At 41.4% G+C, this 18,496-nt stretch overlaps 1 protein-coding gene across 1 annotated transcript in view; it reads right to left on the bottom strand.

Annotated features, from left to right (window-relative positions):
- Nucleotides 1–11,958, bottom strand: part of LOC147421672 (uncharacterized) — a 32,781-nt gene extending 20,823 nt beyond the window's left edge. The window contains exons 1-4 of the mRNA XM_086503319.1: nucleotides 11,522–11,958; nucleotides 10,700–10,824; nucleotides 10,496–10,623; nucleotides 10,251–10,354 (exon numbers count right to left, since the gene is read on the bottom strand). Coding sequence (XP_086359445.1) covers nucleotides 10,251–10,354; nucleotides 10,496–10,623; nucleotides 10,700–10,824; nucleotides 11,522–11,762 — 598 coding nt within the window. The 5' untranslated portion in view covers nucleotides 11,763–11,958. The remainder of the gene's footprint in view (nucleotides 1–10,250; nucleotides 10,355–10,495; nucleotides 10,624–10,699; nucleotides 10,825–11,521) is intronic.
- Nucleotides 11,959–18,496: the final 6,538 nt, after the last annotated feature.

The following is an 18,496-nucleotide window of genomic DNA, read 5'->3' as shown; positions in this document are numbered from 1 at the left end:
TTGTAATGAATGTCAATATGGCAAGCAAGTAAAGCGTTCTTATTACTTTGGTGTCTCTCGTAAATCTTGTGTGCTTGTTCTTGTACATTCTGATGTATGTAGCATGCCTACTAAGTCTATGGGTAGTGCATGTTATTTTGTCTCCTTTGTTGATGATCATTCTAGGAAAATTTGGGTTTATTTGCTTAAATCTTAAAGATGAAGCCTTTGCTGCGTTTAAGAAATTTCATGCATTTGTGACCACCCAAACAGGTAGAAAGCTAAAATGCTTACGTACAGACAATGGAGCGGAGTACACAAGTGCTGAATTTAACAAGTTTTGTGAAAATTTGGGCATTAAGAGGGAGCTTATTGTGTCATACAACCCCTCTTCTAATGGTGTGGCTGAAAGATTCAATAGGACACTTTGTGAGAGGATAAGATGCATGTTGTCCACAGCTAATCTCTCTCATGGATTTTGGGGAGAAGCTTTGAAAACTGCAGTGCATATATGCAATCGATCCCCTCACATGTCTTTGAAAGGTGACATCCCTAAAGAGGTTTGGTCTGGCAAGCCTGCTTCATATTTTTGGTTGCGAAGCTTTTGTGCATGTAAGACCGGAGTTGAGGAGTAAACTAGATGCGAAGTCCATTAAAGGCCTCTTCATGGGATATGGTGAAGAAGGCGAAATGGGTTACAAGATTTGGTTACCTCAGCTCAAAAGGGTTGTACGCAACCAAGATGTTGTTTTTAATGAGGCAAGGCTGCTTCAAAACAATTGTGCCTCAAAGCATGACCATAAAAGGGTGAAATTTCAGCATGACCAGCCACCTGTTAGGCCTATTTTTACCCTCAGGATGCACCACAAATGGCTGAAAATGTAGATGATCCAGTGGTGTTTGAGCCAGATGATGTTGGACAGCAAATTGAGGCTTCTGAAGGGCATTTGCAGCCAAGAAACAATGCTGAAAATGGTGCTGAAAATGATGTACAGCAGCCCATTGTTGATGATTTTGTAGTGCCACCTGATGTAAACCCATTGCCGGATAATGTGGATCATTGGGTGAGGCGGTCTACTCGTCAAAGACGGCCTGTGAGTCGATACGACTCCTCTTTGCATTACATTATGTTGACACATGAGGGAGAGCCTCTTACGTATAAAGAGGCAAAGACATGTGAGCACAGCGACAAGTGGGAGCTTGCTATGCAGGAAGAGATTAAAGCTTTGCATGCTAATCATACTTGTGATTTGGTTGAATTGCCCAAAGGAAGGAAGGCTATTCCTAACAAATGGGTGTATAAAATCAAAACTGTTGATGCAAAACTGAAGTATAAGGCAAGGCTTGTGGCAAAGGGATATGTTCAAACCGAGGGCATAGACTTTCAGGAAGTGTTCTCTCCTGTTGTGAAGATGACCACTTTGCATGTATTGTTTGCCATTGTGGCTACTCTTGATTTAAAAATGGACCAAATGGATGTACATACAACTTTCTTGCATGGTGATGTGGAAGAAGAGCTTTACATGAAGCAACCCGAGGGTTTTGTCAACCCTGGCAAGGAACATTTGGTATGTATGCTCAATAGAAGCTTGTATGGGCTGAAACAATCATGTAGACAGTGGTACAAGAAGTTTGATCCATGGTTACAAAAGAAGCCATGCAGACCATTGTTTGTATACCAAACATGATGAGGATGGCAGCCCTATCATTCTTGTGCTCTATGTAGACGATAGATATGTTGATAGCTGCAAAGAAAAGAAGCATTGTTGATGCTCTTAAAGGGCAGCTGAAATCTGCGTTTTCAATGAAAGACCTTGGGGCAGCTGAACATATACTTGGAGTGCGTGTTACACGGCAAAGAGACAAGCACCTATTGTATTTGTCGCAAGAAAAGTACATTGAAAAGGTGCTGGACAGATTTAACATGGCTGAAGCAAAGCCTCTTGGTGTGCCATTACAACCATATGTTAAAATCTCCGGATGATTGTCCCAAGTCAAAGGAAGAAGCCAATGACATGCAAAGTGTGCCTTATGCTTCAACTTGTGGTTCACTTATGTATGCTATGGTTGCTACTAGGCTTGACATAGCCCATGCAGTGGGAGTTGTGAGCCGGTTTATGGCTAATCCAGGCAGGTTAAAATTGGGATGCAGTGAAGTCCATTATGAGGTACTTGAAAGGGACTAAAAACAAATGCCTCTGCTATGGTAAAGGACCAATGGAGTTGAAGGGATTTTGTGACTCTGACATGGCTGGTGATGTGGATACACGGAAATCCACAAGTGGCTATGTATTTACTCTTGCGGGAGGTGCTGTTTCATGGTGTTCTAGATTGCAAAAGATTGTTCATTGTCTACGACAGAGGCTAAATATATTTCAGCCACTGAGGCTTCCAAAGAAGCTATTTGGTTAGCACGCCTATGCATTGAGTTTGGCTTGCCTCCCAAGGCACCTATGCTTGGTTGTGATAGCCAGAGTGCTATATGTCTGGCAAAGAACGCCATGTTTCATGCACACACAAAGAATATTGATGTGCGGTATCACTTCATACGAGAAGTGCTTGAGGATGGCCTTATTACATTGGTTAAGGTCCATACATCACAAAATCCAGCAGATACTCTCACTAAGTGCTTTGCCAAAGCACAACATCATCTATGCATAGAGATGGTGGGAGTCACGTAGCTTAAAGGCGCCATTTATGCCTTTAAGTGGGAGGTTGTTGGGTTAAAGGCCTAAATAATCCCTTTTTGTACATTTTTATACTTTGTCCAGCTTCATATTGAACCTGGACACATTTTTTAAAGGTCACTTATAATAAAAGTGGGAAAACCCAAAACTCACTTATTGAGTTTTCCCCAAAAACGTGAGCCCTCTCTCTTCTGCTAGCGCTTCCTCTCCTACTGCTCTTCGCCTCTCCTCTCTGCAAACACACTGCACTTCCTCGCATTCTCTTTCACTTGCACACACCGCCGCGCGCTCATCATTTCCTACTCAATGCATCAGCAACACGGTTAGCTTTGCCAAGTACATAATCATACCATCAAATTGCTTAAAAATTTGAGACCATCGTTCTTGTTTGTCACCCCAATGTGCAGCAGCCATAGATTGAAGCCACTAAAGTGCTTAGTGATCTGTGCGAACGACAAACTCACGCTCATAAACGAAATGCGTCTCATGCTTCAATGCATGAATAACAGAGAGAAGTTCTTTATCCTAAACATAACAATTCTTCTCAAGGCTATTTAGTTTACTAGAGGGAAATGCCACGAAATAATTATTTTGTTAGAACACAGCACCTATGGCAATGTTGTTAGCATCAGTCCAAACCTCAAAAGGCTCCTCCCAAGAGGCAAGGACGAGACATGCTCTGTGACTGCTACTTTGAGCGCTTAAAAGCCCCGGTCATGACTATGTGTTGATAGCAAGTCTTAACACCTTCTATAACAAATCAAACAATGGTGCGGCAGTGTGTACAAAGTGTCTACTATGCGAACTGTTTGCTTGATACAAACCCAAAAATGTTGTCTCAAGCATAGGCCACTCTTTTACCTCACTTATCTTCGTGAGCTCAAGCCAAATACCGACCGAAGAGATGTAGCCCAAATAGCAAACAATAGTTAGAAAAAAAATTGACTTCCTTGCTGCAATATGAAGACAGGTAAGCATCCAAGTGGGCTGAAACCTTCTCTACATCTATAGCATGTTGTTCCCAAGAAGCGAAGAAAATGAAAATGTCATCGATAAAAATAAACACGCAATTATCAAGATACGCATCATTATACGATTAAACATACCACGCACACCTGTCAGATAAAACAGCATAACAATGAACTCGCAATGCCCGCGCTCAGTCCTAAAGGGGGTCTTGTAGATATCTCGCTTTGGGATTCTTACTTCGTGGTAGCCACTCTTCCAGTCAATCTTCAAAAACATGATAGCGCATTGAGACGCTCCAAAATATACTCGATATACGGCATAGGAGACTTTTCTTGACCGTCATCTTATTGAGGGCCCTGTAATCCACACATAGACGCGATGAGCCTTTCTTTCTTACAAATCAACAGAATTAGTGCAGCAAAAGAACTTCCACGGGGACAAAAAAAAACCCTATCCAACAACTCATCTAGTTGACACTCTAGCTCCTCTTCATTAGCATTGTTCAAACGATATGGAAACTTACTTATAGGTTCTGATTCATCCACTACATCAATGACATGATCCTCAAGTCACTCAGCAGGAAGTGTACAAAGAACACAGGGGAGAAACAAGTGCTCAAACTTGGCAAAGAACTCGCTATAACTTTCAAAAATACCCAAGTTCCTTGATGTGGGGTTAACGTAGATAATTATCGCTTCGGCTCCTCGACGTAGCTCTCTTTTAGCCTGGACGTGAGAGATGAGAGGGAGAGAGAGAATACCAGCCTCGCCTCCAATGAGGACGGGTTGCAACACATTCTTGGCTTATAACATACCAGTCGAGTTAATGAGGATCCACGATAAGTCGATGAGCTGAAACAAATTTTGCAACTTGCACAAATTCATATAGAATGCGAAGCACCAAATAACAAGACTATCACGTGGTATCTTGTAAAGTTCAAACTATCGCCTAGTGAAGTAAAGTTTGTTGATGAAGAGTTGTTTAAAGACATGCTCCACACCCTGCAAGATTAGAGATTACAAAACGACGAGTGAATTGTGTTTGTTGAATGACCAATATGACATCATTACATTCTTGAGAGAACGAAGCGTCCATGCCTTCAGAAAACCCCTACACCGGAACGGTGAGAATAGGAAGTCTGACATTTCACAAGAGACTCACTAATGACATCTTGAGAACTTCCAGAAGGAAAGAACACAATGACCCTTTGACCATTAACATGTCCATAGCTTTTTATGAGTTCCTTATCATTAAAAGTCCCCTCTTGCTAACCTACGATTCCTTGAGCAACTTTCTCATCAGGTGTGAGTTTAGGTTTGTCAGGTTTTCCTTTTCCCTTATCCTTACTCTTAGATTGAGATGTAAATGGAGAATTAGATTGAGAAGAAAATTTTGGGAAATTCTTTTTTTTGTTTATCATTCCGGCTAAAATTTTTGTCTTGGTCTTTAGAAGAGTCATGAGAGAAAGAGTTACCATTATCGTAGGCCGTCTTGAGCTTACCCTTGTTGTGCTTCATGTCTTGAAGTTGAGCCAAGCATATCGCCTCTTGTAATGTCTTTGGATCACCAGCTTGCATGTCAAACTTGATCGAGTGGTCCAATCCAGAGAGAAAGGCCTTCAACCGTTTCTTATCCAATTTCCTATATTGCCCACCTAGCTAGGATACACGGTTAGCATGGGACATCACAGTTTTACCTTGTTGAGACAAAGGTTGAAAATCCTCCTTCAATCACTTCAAGTACTATGGAGGCAAAGAACGAAACATAGATCCTCCTTCCTCCTCGAACTCCTCCCAACTAAGCTCGAGAGGGGAACGAGGAAAGACTCGGCAAGGGCCGCCTTATGGGCGTCCTCCTCCATCGACTCATCCTTCCAGGTGATAGCGTCACCCGTGAGATGCATCGAAGCCGAGAGAACTTTTGTTATTACCAAACTTTTTAACAATAGCAAAATAAAATGTAAATTGATGCAACCACGAATAGATGACAATTGCATCCATCTTACCGGCCTACTTACTGAACGTAATCTTCTCGGGAATTGATTCGTTGATGGTTCGTGTACCATTGATCGCCTCCACGATGCTCTTGGCAAGCTTTTTCATAATCCAGGTCCAAGCATGAGGAATCGGATCGAGCCGCAAGAGAGGTAATGAGATCACGCATGGCTGCCCTTTCCTGCCATCTTGCCTCGCACTCCCGTCTACCAGTCTCGGCCTCGGTCGCCACTCAGCGTTCCTCTCACTCCACCACTTCCACACGCTCTTGTCGTCGTGCCTCCTGCGCTTCCACACGCTCTTGTCGACGTGCCTCTTCTTGCAACATCATCATCCGCATCATGAATCCATGGGATTGGGTGGCAAGGATGGTGGGGTAGGGGAATACTTGGAGGATCCAAAGCAAGAACTTGCTTGCCTTCTAAATTGAAAGGTTCTCTATATTGCTACGAATCTTGACCATGCAAGAATTTCCGCTCTTGTGCTCAAAGAAGGTTCCAGACTTATCTTCATGCTAGCTATCTACCCCCTCATCAGCGCACCCGGCATGCAATACACGCCATACAATTGGTTGCTTTTTTTTCGACGCTCAAGGCAGGCATGTTGTTCCAAGAGCGGGAGGAGCGTCCCGAAACACTACAAAAACACAACCTCAAATACAAGAGAGAGAAAAACTTTTTGAAGATTAGCAAATACGCTGCAGGCACACACCTCGTCAAGCATCGACAAGCACACAAAGAGCGAGAGAAAAGGAGGGGGATGGAGAGAAGCAACACGAGAAAGTGGGGCAAAGGCTTAGTAGTATTGCATATGGAGATAATGCAACCAAGTCAGCAAGCTTCCGATACACAAGCTTGCAGGTCTTCAAAAAAATCTCTCTGGTAAAAAAACCCTTAAAAATTCACTTCTATTCCCTTTATAGGGCTTGGCTAAGGCTAAAAAAGAAAAAAAAGGGAGCTATCCAGCTCGTGTAATCAACTGAAGCCCATATTAGTATTTTTGTTGCATTGTTAGCACTTGGTATACTTCATTTTTGGCAGCTATTGCATGGTGCATATCTCTTGGTCCTTTTTCTACTCGGCTTGGCCACCCACTCACCCCTTGAGCTCGCTTCTCTCTACCTCTTTCACTGCCCTTTGTGGCGGGTGGGACTGCCCCTTGGATGGCCTTTGTGACTCTCTCTCTCTCTCTCTCTCTCTCTCTCTCTCTCTCTCTCTCTCTCTCTCTCTCTCTCTCTCTCTCTCTCTCTCTCTTAGTGCAAAATCTTCAAAGCTCTGCTACCAATATCAGGTGTAGTGGAATTGAAATGGTGGCAAGATCTAGACTTTACACTTCAACAAATCTTTACTTCTTTCCTTGGTTGAATGTGTGCTACTTAGCACGAATGATGGTTCCTTTAAGAAAGAGAATGAGGTAGAGATGTGTAGAGAGGGAGAGAGAGAGAGAAGGAGAATGATACCCAATGGGGTCCACACCAACCCTCTCAAGGGCCCCCTACATCGTTGCCAATGTGGTATTTGCTTTCAATTGCGTAGATGGAATGTACGCACATATAATACCTCAAGTGCAGATTCTACTGACTCGAATGGGAATGTCACCGTGATAACTCTTCAAAATGAAGCATCTCCGGGGCTGATTTGATGCACCTTTGGATCCGTCTCGATGAGGGGTTACTGATGACCACCAAGGGTAGATCTGGGGCTGATTTGCGCTCCCGTTGTGAGAGGAATGAAGGGCTAAAGACTGGCTGCAAAAATGTAGATCTGGCTACAAAAATGCAACCGATCTGAGCGCAAAGCAAGGCTGGAAACGCAGTTGATGATGAAGCAAATGATGGACAGCAATGGGAGCACTCAATGCAGCGAGGGAATGGCAGAGAAGAGGCTCAATGGGCTGCAAAAATTCCACGCTATAGCGAAGAGTTCGCATTAGCAAACGAAAGGAGTTCCACCAAGGAAGATGGGCCGAGAACTGAAAACGCTGGCTATAGGGCTGATCCGGAGCTGAGGGTGCTCGCTATGGGAAGCCAAAACGCCAAGGCTGCAGATGCAAAAACGCTCGGGCTGATCTGGCACTAGCTGATTTGATGAAAAACGCTAGGGCTGATGCTTCTTTTATATTGAATTTTTAGTGCCAAGTCGGGAAAATGCGCAAATGTGCACACGTGGTAGTTTTCAAGCGATAACTCACTATAATGTGAACCATTTGACAAAAGAATTGGACCTGTCATGTCAAATGTCCACTGAAGTGTAATAACATCTGTCAAAACACGTGTATGAACCATTTATGCAAGAGGGTTCCAAAACAGGAAAACCTAATCTAATAGACTCGTCCGAACATGCATGTCCTACAAAGCAGACTCACAAAATTGCCGATACTAATCCTCCTAGGATTCTAGACACTCCTATCTAGAGATATGTACAGAATTGGCTCTGGAAGTTAATGAAGCATGTCCACGTGGCACACAGAACCATGTGCACATGGCACTTTTGTGGCGAAAAATTGCATGAAAATAAGCCATCCAAGAGTTCTCACGACAGAGGCTTTGGTTAATCTACCCGTGTAGAATCTCTGGTCCTATGTGCTTGCATGGATTGTGGCTTCCTTGCTTGCAGAAAATTGCAAAGAGAATGTGGACACTTGAAGGAGTGGGGAAAAGTGACAAAGAGCTTGAAGGCTCACCATCATCATTCACTTGTTTACAATGCTGATTTTCACTTGCATTGGTATAGAAAATTGGTATCGTATTGCCTATGATAAAGACAAGTTTTGAAGGAGGGGTCGACCATTCGGGCTCATTGTGAGATTGTTAACAAAACGAAGGTTATGGAGCCAAAGTAGAATCTCTTATGGAAATTGAAGCACGCATCATGAGCAAGCAAGGTAATTCCACGTTCGACGATCCCCGTACGCATGAAGTGGCACAGGTGGCCAAGAACTTATTCACCAGCTACCCCGATTTGCTATATTGAGGCCATGCAACTCCACACCAGTCTCACCTTAAGCATGGACATGCTACACATTCTTGCAAAGTCAAACGATGTCCATGGAGCCCTAAGCAAGTCCATGAGATTAGAGGTTTTCGTTGGTCCCTGCAACCCCCTTTGCATAGATGGTTTGTACAAGCTATTTGGCGGGCGTTTTTGCAGTTTGATGGGCATCTGACAAGATAACATGTATAATGGGATAGAACCGTGCCATCACCCAAGTCGCACTTCGAATGAGCTAGCCATCTAGGAGATATCAATCACTTACTATCCTAAAACCATGTGTGCACATTGCACATTTTACCGAACTTCTAGAGGATTCAAAACTTGAGGTACTTGCAGAGCCACCTCAGCAACTTCATAAAGACCTCTAACGCTATCTTTTGATGAGCACTCACTGGTATCTTTGAAAGAATCCCATCTTGGCGCTTTTAGATCCATCACCCCACACGAATAGCAGCCATCCCTCACGATCTTCAGCCTATGAGTTGGCGGGCCCCGGTCATAAAGAGGATCTTTCTGAAATGGGTTCCCTGCCCAAAAGGAGGACTCTCTCCAATGGCGTTACTAAGAGCGTTTCAGCAGCGATATGCTCAATTATCAGTAACAAAGCAAGGTACCTTGGATGCATAGAAGACTAAACTATTTCTACAAGCTCCACGCAAGCTTCGCGAGAAGTTGAAACTACTTTTGTAAGACAAGAACAATGAACAAGGTTTGAAGCCTAGGTGGAAGGAGGCAGAGGATGCAGTTTCACATCTTGCAAAGAGACTACGCCGCAAAGATAAGATGGTGAACAAACCTAAAACAATGCTACTGCTATCTCTAGTATACCTGAGAATGCAATGAAGTCACCCATCATGATCGTCACCACATTTTGGGAATTATGTCTTGGCAGCCCTCCCCATTGATATCAGAGAATATTCTTCCTAGGAAACGTGTTGAACCCTAGATACAGATCATTTATGCAGCCTCCATGCTAATAGTCATTTTCTCTTCATACCTGCCAGTAACTACAGCCAATGTGAATGTCCCTCCCCCATGATTTGATATACTCACTCATTGCGAGAAAAATAGAGGGGGACCAGAAAAGATAGCTCGAGAGACATGAGAGGGAGAGAGGATGGAAGCTAAAGCTTGAAGTAAAGACATATAGAGGGCCAGAAAAAAGAGGCTGGCACTTAACTTTAAAAAAGGGACAAATTACAAGTTGTGTGAGATGGAAGCAGTGTTCGAGAAAAATGTGTCTCAGCTTAATATCGTGCCGTTTTCAATTTCAAAAATGCTGGTTGAGGGCAAGGGGAAAAGGAGATATTCCACCCCAACTTAAACAAGGCCATCACAAAGCAGACAAAGGCACTGTATAAACAACTGGTATTGGTTGAGATCAACCTGGCAAGCCCCTTTTTGGCAGTGCCTGTCTGAAGGGAGGTAATATTAAAGGCGTAGTTTCAATTGTAGCTGAACACTTAGTTTAGTTTAGAAATAGGTGACGTGACACTTAGATAGTTTAGAAAGTTCCCTTCTTGATTTTATAGTATTGCCTACTATAGACATGAGTGCAAGACAATTATTCAATTCTTCAGCATACATGAAGCACTCTAGTAAACGTAGGAACATTAAACGCAATTTACCTCTACGCTTGTCACTTTCATCCAGCACATCATCATGAATTAAACTTGCTGTGTGAATCATTTCAATAATCTCAGCTAACTTTCGATGTTGTGGTGTGATGTCCCTGCAAACAAGAGTTAAGAAGACCAATTTAAAAGAATCTTGCAATTGACGAGTTTAGCTATAGCCGTCTAGAGCATAACCTGTATATACTGTAATTTGAAAAGGCATTATTACAATTATCATCAGTGGTGTTGGCTCTAACCTGAGACCGGTGAGCTGTGCAGTCGCGTATGATACAAGGAAAACAAGGGCGGGACGTATTTTTTTACCACTAACTCCAAATATCTGATCAGCGGCAGCCATAAGCAGGGGGTTCTCCTCACTTATAAGCTGAAAGATTTGCAAGCAGAGCATTAAGATGACATATCTGCCCAAAATCCAATATCACCAGGAACTTAGAGCACACCCTTCTCAGATTTTCATCGAGTTGTTGAAGATCTTGTTCAACTGGCTTGAGCAGCATAGTTGTGGACATGCTCCCTTGAGGGGAGAGAGGTGCAACCATCGGGGATGTAGGTGCCCCATTCGTACCTGTATACACGCGCAAGAAACTCATTCAGAGAGATGTTTTCTCAAACGCTTACCTAGAGAAATGCACAATCCTCTTCTACATCACTTTCCAATGGCCACTCTATGCATCCACAAGACAGTTGATGCAAATCTGATCACGTGCACTCGCACCCATATCATCCAAATAGGTTATTCTATATTAACACATATGTTTCACCCTGTAGGCTCTCTTCTCTTAAACACTCACATGACTAAAGTGGCCCTTCAATCTCTTTTGTCAATCTAACACATAGAAAACCTCTGCAACTTCCTCTCTACACAATGATCCCTCGTTTTTTTATTACAACATTATGGAAGCATTTTGGAGAATCGACTTGTACCCGCAAACCCTCATATCATAAATATCCTGAGCTGGATTACCACCATAGAAAAAAACGTGGGCTCTTTCAAACCATCCCCATCCCCACCCATTTGCAGAAGTCTCGTGACAGGGGTGGAAACCATCTCTTCCTTCAATTCACATGTAGATTGCTCTTAACTTACCGATTCATCACCAATGTAGTGCACCCCATTCAGGATGCATATGACTCAATTCCTTGAGCACAAACGAGACAGTGTGCAGGAGAAAGGAGCACCTTATGTTGGAAGCGCAAATACAACAAAAAGATATGCTCTCTCTCTCTCTCTCTCTCTCTCTCTCTCTCTCTCTCTCTCTTACCCAGGCTTCTCGGAGACTCCACCGAGCTTCCTGCTGGCTCGGTGTGAGCTTCAAGAAAAGATGGAACGGCCTGATGAAGGCATGTACATTGGACTCGCTTGTGCTGAGGAATCAAAAGCTCGGGGGGCCATCCCAGCTTGCCTGAGATGAGCGAACGAGTTTGAAGGTATCCCTCGCAGAAGGAGGTGGGTCTCCATTGCACGGCTTTCCATGTGGCCAGCTGCAGGCTGGAAGTGGTCATCAAGAATGGGGGCACACTCGTTTACCAGCAGTGAAGGGTGCCCTCAACACTCACTCGCTCTCTCTCTCTCTCTCTCTCTCTCTCTCTCTCTCAAACACGCGCGCGCACACACAACTGAGAAGTGCGTGTAACCACAGCCGAGCGTACGCTTGTGTGCCGCGCGGTTGTGCGTATGAGTAAAGTGTGTGCGTGTGTGGGAGTGAGCAAGCGGAAGACGAGTTCTCAATTTCTGATGTGGGAAACCATGTGGATCTGCCACGTGGCCGATTGGTGGGCTGGATATATGGAAAATTGAGAGTCCTTGGTGTAAGTGAAGCTTGACTGCAGAGCCAAGCTTCTTTGAAGTTTGCGCACACTATCTTGGCTCACTAGAAAGCCACCTCAATTTTAGACCCCCAAAATCAGACTGTGTATGGAAGACCCACATTTATGCATACTAGTGTATAAAGCCATCTAGCCATCTAGCATATACATTTTATAAACCCCTCTTCCAGGATCGGATGGAAGAAGAAACATTTATTTATACTAGTGTATAAACCAGTCTCCATCTATATTATTGGTTTACACTAGTGTATAAACCAGTCTTCATCTAACTTCTATACTGTGTGTAATGGAGCTTGAGGAAGGAGGGCATGTGTCACACTCTGCTCCATTTATGCATACTAGTGTATAAACCAATCTCCATATATACTTCTATACTATGTGTAATGGAGCTTCAGGAAGGAGGGCATGTGTCACACACTCTACTTCATCTCAAAGAGAATCTTAATTCAAAATGCAAAAGTAAAAGAGTAAGTACTAAGGTGATAGACACTGATGAGAAGACTTCTGAGTCCTACTAAGATGGTAGAAAATGGAAAAACTTTTGATTTCTAAATTCTACCGGTGTTAAGTCAAAGAAATTAGTACACTATTATATTTATAAAGTTTATAGTCTTTGGGAACTTGGGAAGGCCATTGAGTTTCACTCCAACCCAATAATTTAACCAGGTGAAGTATTCACAGGGGGCTTCAAAAGGCAAAAAGGTCACTATTGAGGGGTCGTGAGAGTTAAAGATCTATTTTTAAAAAGATAAAATCTCATAATGATCTAAGAGAGAGAGAGAGAGAGAGAGAGAGAGAGAGGGGGGGGGGGGGGGGGGGGGGGGGGGGTATTGTTAAAAGAAACCTTTTGTTTAGTCTTTAATGTAAAGTTGTGGAATTTAGTTTACTTCTTAAGCAATGTTTTTAAAAAACGGAGTTTAGTGCATTTTTAACCGGCTAGATTTGCAAAATCTTGGCTAGATTATGGATGGCCTTGACAAACACTGATAGGTAGGCGGGACTATGGTGGGTGCCACCGGAGATCTGTGGCAGTTGTTGGAGGAGAAGGAAGATGATTGAGAGAGAAGAGATCCAATACTAATACAAAAAGAACACACTATGTAAAGTTGTGGAATTTAGTTTACTTCTTAAGCAATGTTTTTAAAAGACGGAGTTTAGTGCATTTTTAACCGGCTAGATTTGCAAAATCTTGGCTAGATTATGGATGGCCTTGACAAACACTGATAGGTAGGCGGGACTATGGTGGGTGCCACCGGAGATCTGTGGCAGTTGTTGGAGGAGAAGGAAGATGATTGAGAGAGAAGAGATCCAATACTACTACAAAAAGAACACACTATGCTTTAATTAACAAGGTAAAGATTTACGATGGCCTACAGAAGGAAGAAAGAGAGAGAGAGAGAGAGAGAGAGAGAGAGAGAGATACCTCGACTCCAACGAAGTGAACGAGTGGGGGGGGCACTCCCATATGCACACATAAAAATCCAAAAACGTCCCACTGCCACATGGAGAACATCTAACAATTCAATTCAACGATAGAGAATTGCATCAAAAATCTTCGCTTTTCTTTATGCCCTTATGTATGACTGTTATGTAAATTGACCTTATGAAAACATAAAGCATATAAAATATTAGTGAGAGTTAGGAATTAATCTAATTCTTGTATAAATATATCAATAAAACAAATTACACAATAAAATGATGCATGCTATTAAATGAAATAAATACATAATATCTTTAGGATAAAAATGCATATTGAAAATGTCTAAACTTAATCCCTAATAATAATACATGCACTAAAGTAACAAGGTGACATTTACATATCAAAAAGTTGAAAAAAAAATCTTATTTGTGATTTTTTTAAAAAGCTAATCCCTAATAAAAATACATGCACTAAAGTAATAAGGAGACATTTGCATATCAAAACCAAAAGCTGAAAAAAAATCTTAGTGGTATTTTTTTTTCATTTAAGGACAATTTATAAAATTTTAATTAGAAATTATACGTAAATGAAAAGAAAATTTACAAAAAAGAAGTATGTTTAAAATCAAAAAGCTGACAAAAAAGTAATTAGATCTTTAAATGAAGAGACCCATTTATAAACTAAACAAAGATTTAAAAATAGTCAAGTGAGCATTAAATAAAGGGACCAAATTACAATGATGAAAAGAGACATTATAAAAAATATATATAACCTTTATAAAACTTATAAACTAAACAAAGATTTTAAAAACAAAAAAAGTAAAGTGAGCATTAAATAAAGGGACCAAATTACAATGATGGAATGACCTATTTATATCATGAAAAGAACATATAACCTTTATTAAACAAAGAAGTCAATTGAGCATTAAAAGAAAGGACCAAGTTAAAATGATGGAAAAACCCATATATATTATAAAACAAGCTCATTTAACATGTGTCGCCAATCCGTGATTCTTAATCAACAGTCCAAAAAGTGTACCAATTCTCCATACACTCTCCTATGGCCTTCCGAAGGCCAAAAATCACATTATACATATATAGAGAAATCTTGCCATGCAAAAGACTCCATCAAACTGACTCTGATTGCATGCTATAGAGATGTATTCCCATGGGTAGACAATTGATGACAAAAGCGCTTGGAAAACCCAACAAACACTTGTAAATAATTACAAGCTTTAATGTAAAAACTAACAAATCTTTAATATTTTGACTTTAAAAGCGACAAACTTTCAAGTGCATCCTTAATTTCTTTGGTTAGGAAAACAAGCTTTTGGCAAGCCCTCTTCTTAAGTTTAAAATGATTTGTGGTTTTTTTTAAAATCAAAAGATTTTAAAAAATTATTATGTTCAAACTTCAAATCATTTGTTGCACCCTTTCCAAAATAAAGTAAATGTAGCGTTGAGAAAGATCATGTGAAAGGCTTTCTCTTCAATGCTCTTCAAAGCTCTCAAGAATTTTAAGGCTCCTTTGAGGGACACTTGTCAATTGGACGACCTTCATTGATATGGATACCAAGGCCTTTAGAGGCCAAAAAGTGACCACTTACTATTTTTTGTATGAAAGCCATTTAAAAAGTGACCACTCACTACTTTTTTGTATGAAATCCATTTAAAGGGTGGCTTTACTTTGCATTTTAAGGTCATAAAGAACTTCCCAATGTGTGTCGCCCACCAATGAACCTCCCTTTGTAGGCATGCACGGATCTTCCATGAATGATCTTCGATCTTAGCGCCTGAAACTTAGTAGTTGTAGGTGTGTGTGTGTGTTTGTGTTTTTGTCTGTGTGTGTGTGTGTGTGTGAGTGAGTGAGAGAGAGAGAGAGAGAGAGAGAGAGACCCGTTGCCTCTCTCTGTGTGTGTATGAGAGACAGAGTCGACATGCCATTTGCTTGGGTGTTCGACTGTTACACGAAGGCCTTCTATATTTGCAGTGCATTAAGGAAGTACAACGAGCTCGATGGTTCATCGATGAAAGTCCATCAATTTGTTGTGGATGTCCCGTACGCATTTTGTGTGTGTGTGTGTGTGTGTGTGTGTGAGAGAGAGAGAGAGAGAGAGAGAGGGCGGGGGGAGGGGGGAACGCCTATGTGAGTGAGCAAGAGAGAGAGAGCCATTAGCTATAGCGCGCATGAGTGAGTGAGTGTGTGTGTGTGTGTGTGTGTGTGTGTGTGTGTGTGTGTCTCTTTGGGGGGGGGACAACGCATATGTGAGTGAGTAAGAGAGAGAGCCATTCGCTATAGCCCGCATGAGTGTGCGTGTATGTCTCGGGGGGGGGGGGGGGAGAGAGAGAGAGAGAGAGAGAGAGAGAGAGGGCTATCACACCCGCACTAGAGAGAGCGGGGAGGGAGAATAAGCATTGGTCTTACAATCAGTAATCGACAAAGCAACGGTCGACGAAATTTGCAATCGAGAATCAAGAATCGAAAATTGACATAATTGGGAAAGTTTGATTCGACGAATCCAAGGTAGAAGGCGTGCAAGCCCAAGGCAAGAGCGACGAACCTCAACAAAGAGTAAAGGCAAACGAGAGACAACTTTTGAAACTCTGGGCTATTTTTGAAGGATTTCTTTGAGCTTTGCGGGTGTTCTTGCCTTCAAAGTTGACTTGGAATTCAAAGATTAATCTCAAAATTTGTAGGTTGGATTGATCTAAACCTAGGTTTTTTAGAGTGCTCAAAGGAAAATTAGAATTTTTGAGACAAATCTCAAAATTTTGTAAGGGTGGTTACAGTAAATCGAGTTGAGGCAAAGTGCTTTCTCCCAAAAACTTGAAAAACTTACGGATGATAAATTTTAGGGGAAACTTTATTATATTTGAAAGCTTTTACATTCAATTTATCTATACTTTGTAGGTTTCTCACCTTCAAATCTAGATTTTCGAGATAAATTTTAAAATATGTAGGTGGGATTACACTAAACTGAGGATTTTTTGAGCATTCCGCTATACTCTGCTTTTTTCCAAGAAAATTAGAGGTTTTTTTTTTCCAAACTCACAATAGTGAGTGTTTATATTAAGAAACCAAAAAGTAATAGTGAAAGCCATGTGCCCTCCGAGCCATGGCCTTAAAGAACAACCACGTCACATATAGCCAAATACATCAGGTGATAAAGGGTACCACCATGTACTCATATATCCTCGGTAAGGTAGACACAAATGGGCTTGAGGTTGCCACCAAGGAGAGAGTCTTGCCACAACAGACTCCTTGATCATGAATCCACTGTAAAACATAATGCTAAACGAAAGAAATCACCTTTTTTTTCTTCATCCTTTTTAACAGATTGATAGTGTTGATCATAGAACTCAAGACCTTAACAATATGACTGATGAGGTTTAATTTTTAGACCCTGCTCCACCTGTAGGATTGTCGGGTTGATGAGTGGAGACATCGGGTGCCCGAGTCTCACCGAAAAAATTAGTAGGTGACTCTGGTTTCTCTTGCATTATCATTGACTTGCACTCCATCTTTTTGCTTACTATATTTGAAGATTTTTTCACTAAACTATTGTGCAATTGTAGATTCTCTAAACTTAATTTCTTTGAACTTTGTAGTTCCTTTGAACTTTGGATTTGGAAGTATTCTCACCTTCAATTTCAAATTTAAGGATGCAAAGGTAAGTTGTTATTCTTTTGCATCCATGGCTCTTTTGGAGCATGTGGATGTTGGATTTTTTATGTTTCTAATTCATTACAGGTCGCTCTGATGAGTAAGTGCTGATAAAAAATATAATGAGATGTAAATATCAAAATTTATAGGTGGGATTATACTAAATTTGGGTTTTTTCCTCCAATTGTTGTGGGTTTCTTAACCTTCAAATTAAAACTTACGAGTGTGTGGCCCATCTTATGCACACGGGGGGAGAGAGAGAGAGAGAGAGAGAGAGAGAGAGAGAGAGACCCTTTTCTTGGGATCTAGTCCACTCTCTTTCTTTCTTTGCCTTGGTCTCCAACTCCCCTTCCCCCTCTATTCCTCCAAGCCCTTTCCTTATGTCACATGGAAGAGGTCTCCAAGTTGCATTAGATATAGTTGAGAAATTTTGTAGGTGGTATAACACTAAACTTAGGTTTTTCTTAAGCAATAGGGTACACAATAGTTTTTTTCTATTATTCAATAGTCCACGTATCACTTTCTGGTTGATTTACATGGCTTGCTGGATCAATGCCGAAATTGAGTTGTTGATTCCTCGTTGGGTCCTCCTCCTTGCCGTAGGTGCATTAAAGAGCCTTCAAAAATTGCATCAATTAGTCCAGATTCTATGCAACTCCATCCTTTCCCAATGATGTGCAGTAGTCAAAATCGAGCGCTTGACAACCTCTTTGTGTGTGTCAAATCACAACCAACAAGAAAAAATTCCATTAGTCAGTGAAAAACAGGTGTCACAAAGAAAAACCCACGTGTTATAGATGTCAACCCTGTAGGGTCTGCCTGATCAATCTCCCCAATTTTTCTTTTTCAAAACCATTTCTACAAAAAGTAGCTACTAGCTGGTGGATGTCCATAGAGGCGTTTAGGGTATCCGAGTTGTAGAAAAGAATAGGTTTTAGCTGTGATAGGATGACTTTGTGTGCCCAATTGCTAGTTCCAGTGCTAGCTGTGTGGATGTATTTTATGGGAGTAATTTGGAGGGATGTATGCTTTTTAGGTAGAGCTTTCTGAACTTTGCCATCAATTATGGAGAGGGAAAGATTTAGGAATGTAGTTTCTAAATTTTTATTTCCTTCAATGGTGAGCTCTGGTGGGTAAATGCCTTCTTTAGCAATGAACCATTTTGGTTTTTGACAATCTATCCAAAGGATATCATCAAAATATCTAAACGGGATAGCTAGCTCAGTTAACATTTCCCTAGAGGTTGGAGATAGTATCATTTTTTCATAGTAATTATACTCCTAAGCGTGTAGATAAAGATTACACCATATTGGTGAACATGCAAGCC

This window comes from Adiantum capillus-veneris, chromosome 27 (assembly GCF_014529385.1).
Source record: "Adiantum capillus-veneris isolate H3 chromosome 27, ASM1452938v2, whole genome shotgun sequence".
In the NCBI taxonomy this organism is placed as follows: domain Eukaryota; kingdom Viridiplantae; phylum Streptophyta; class Polypodiopsida; order Polypodiales; family Pteridaceae; genus Adiantum; species Adiantum capillus-veneris.
This window is presented reverse-complemented; position numbering and strand designations above follow the sequence as displayed.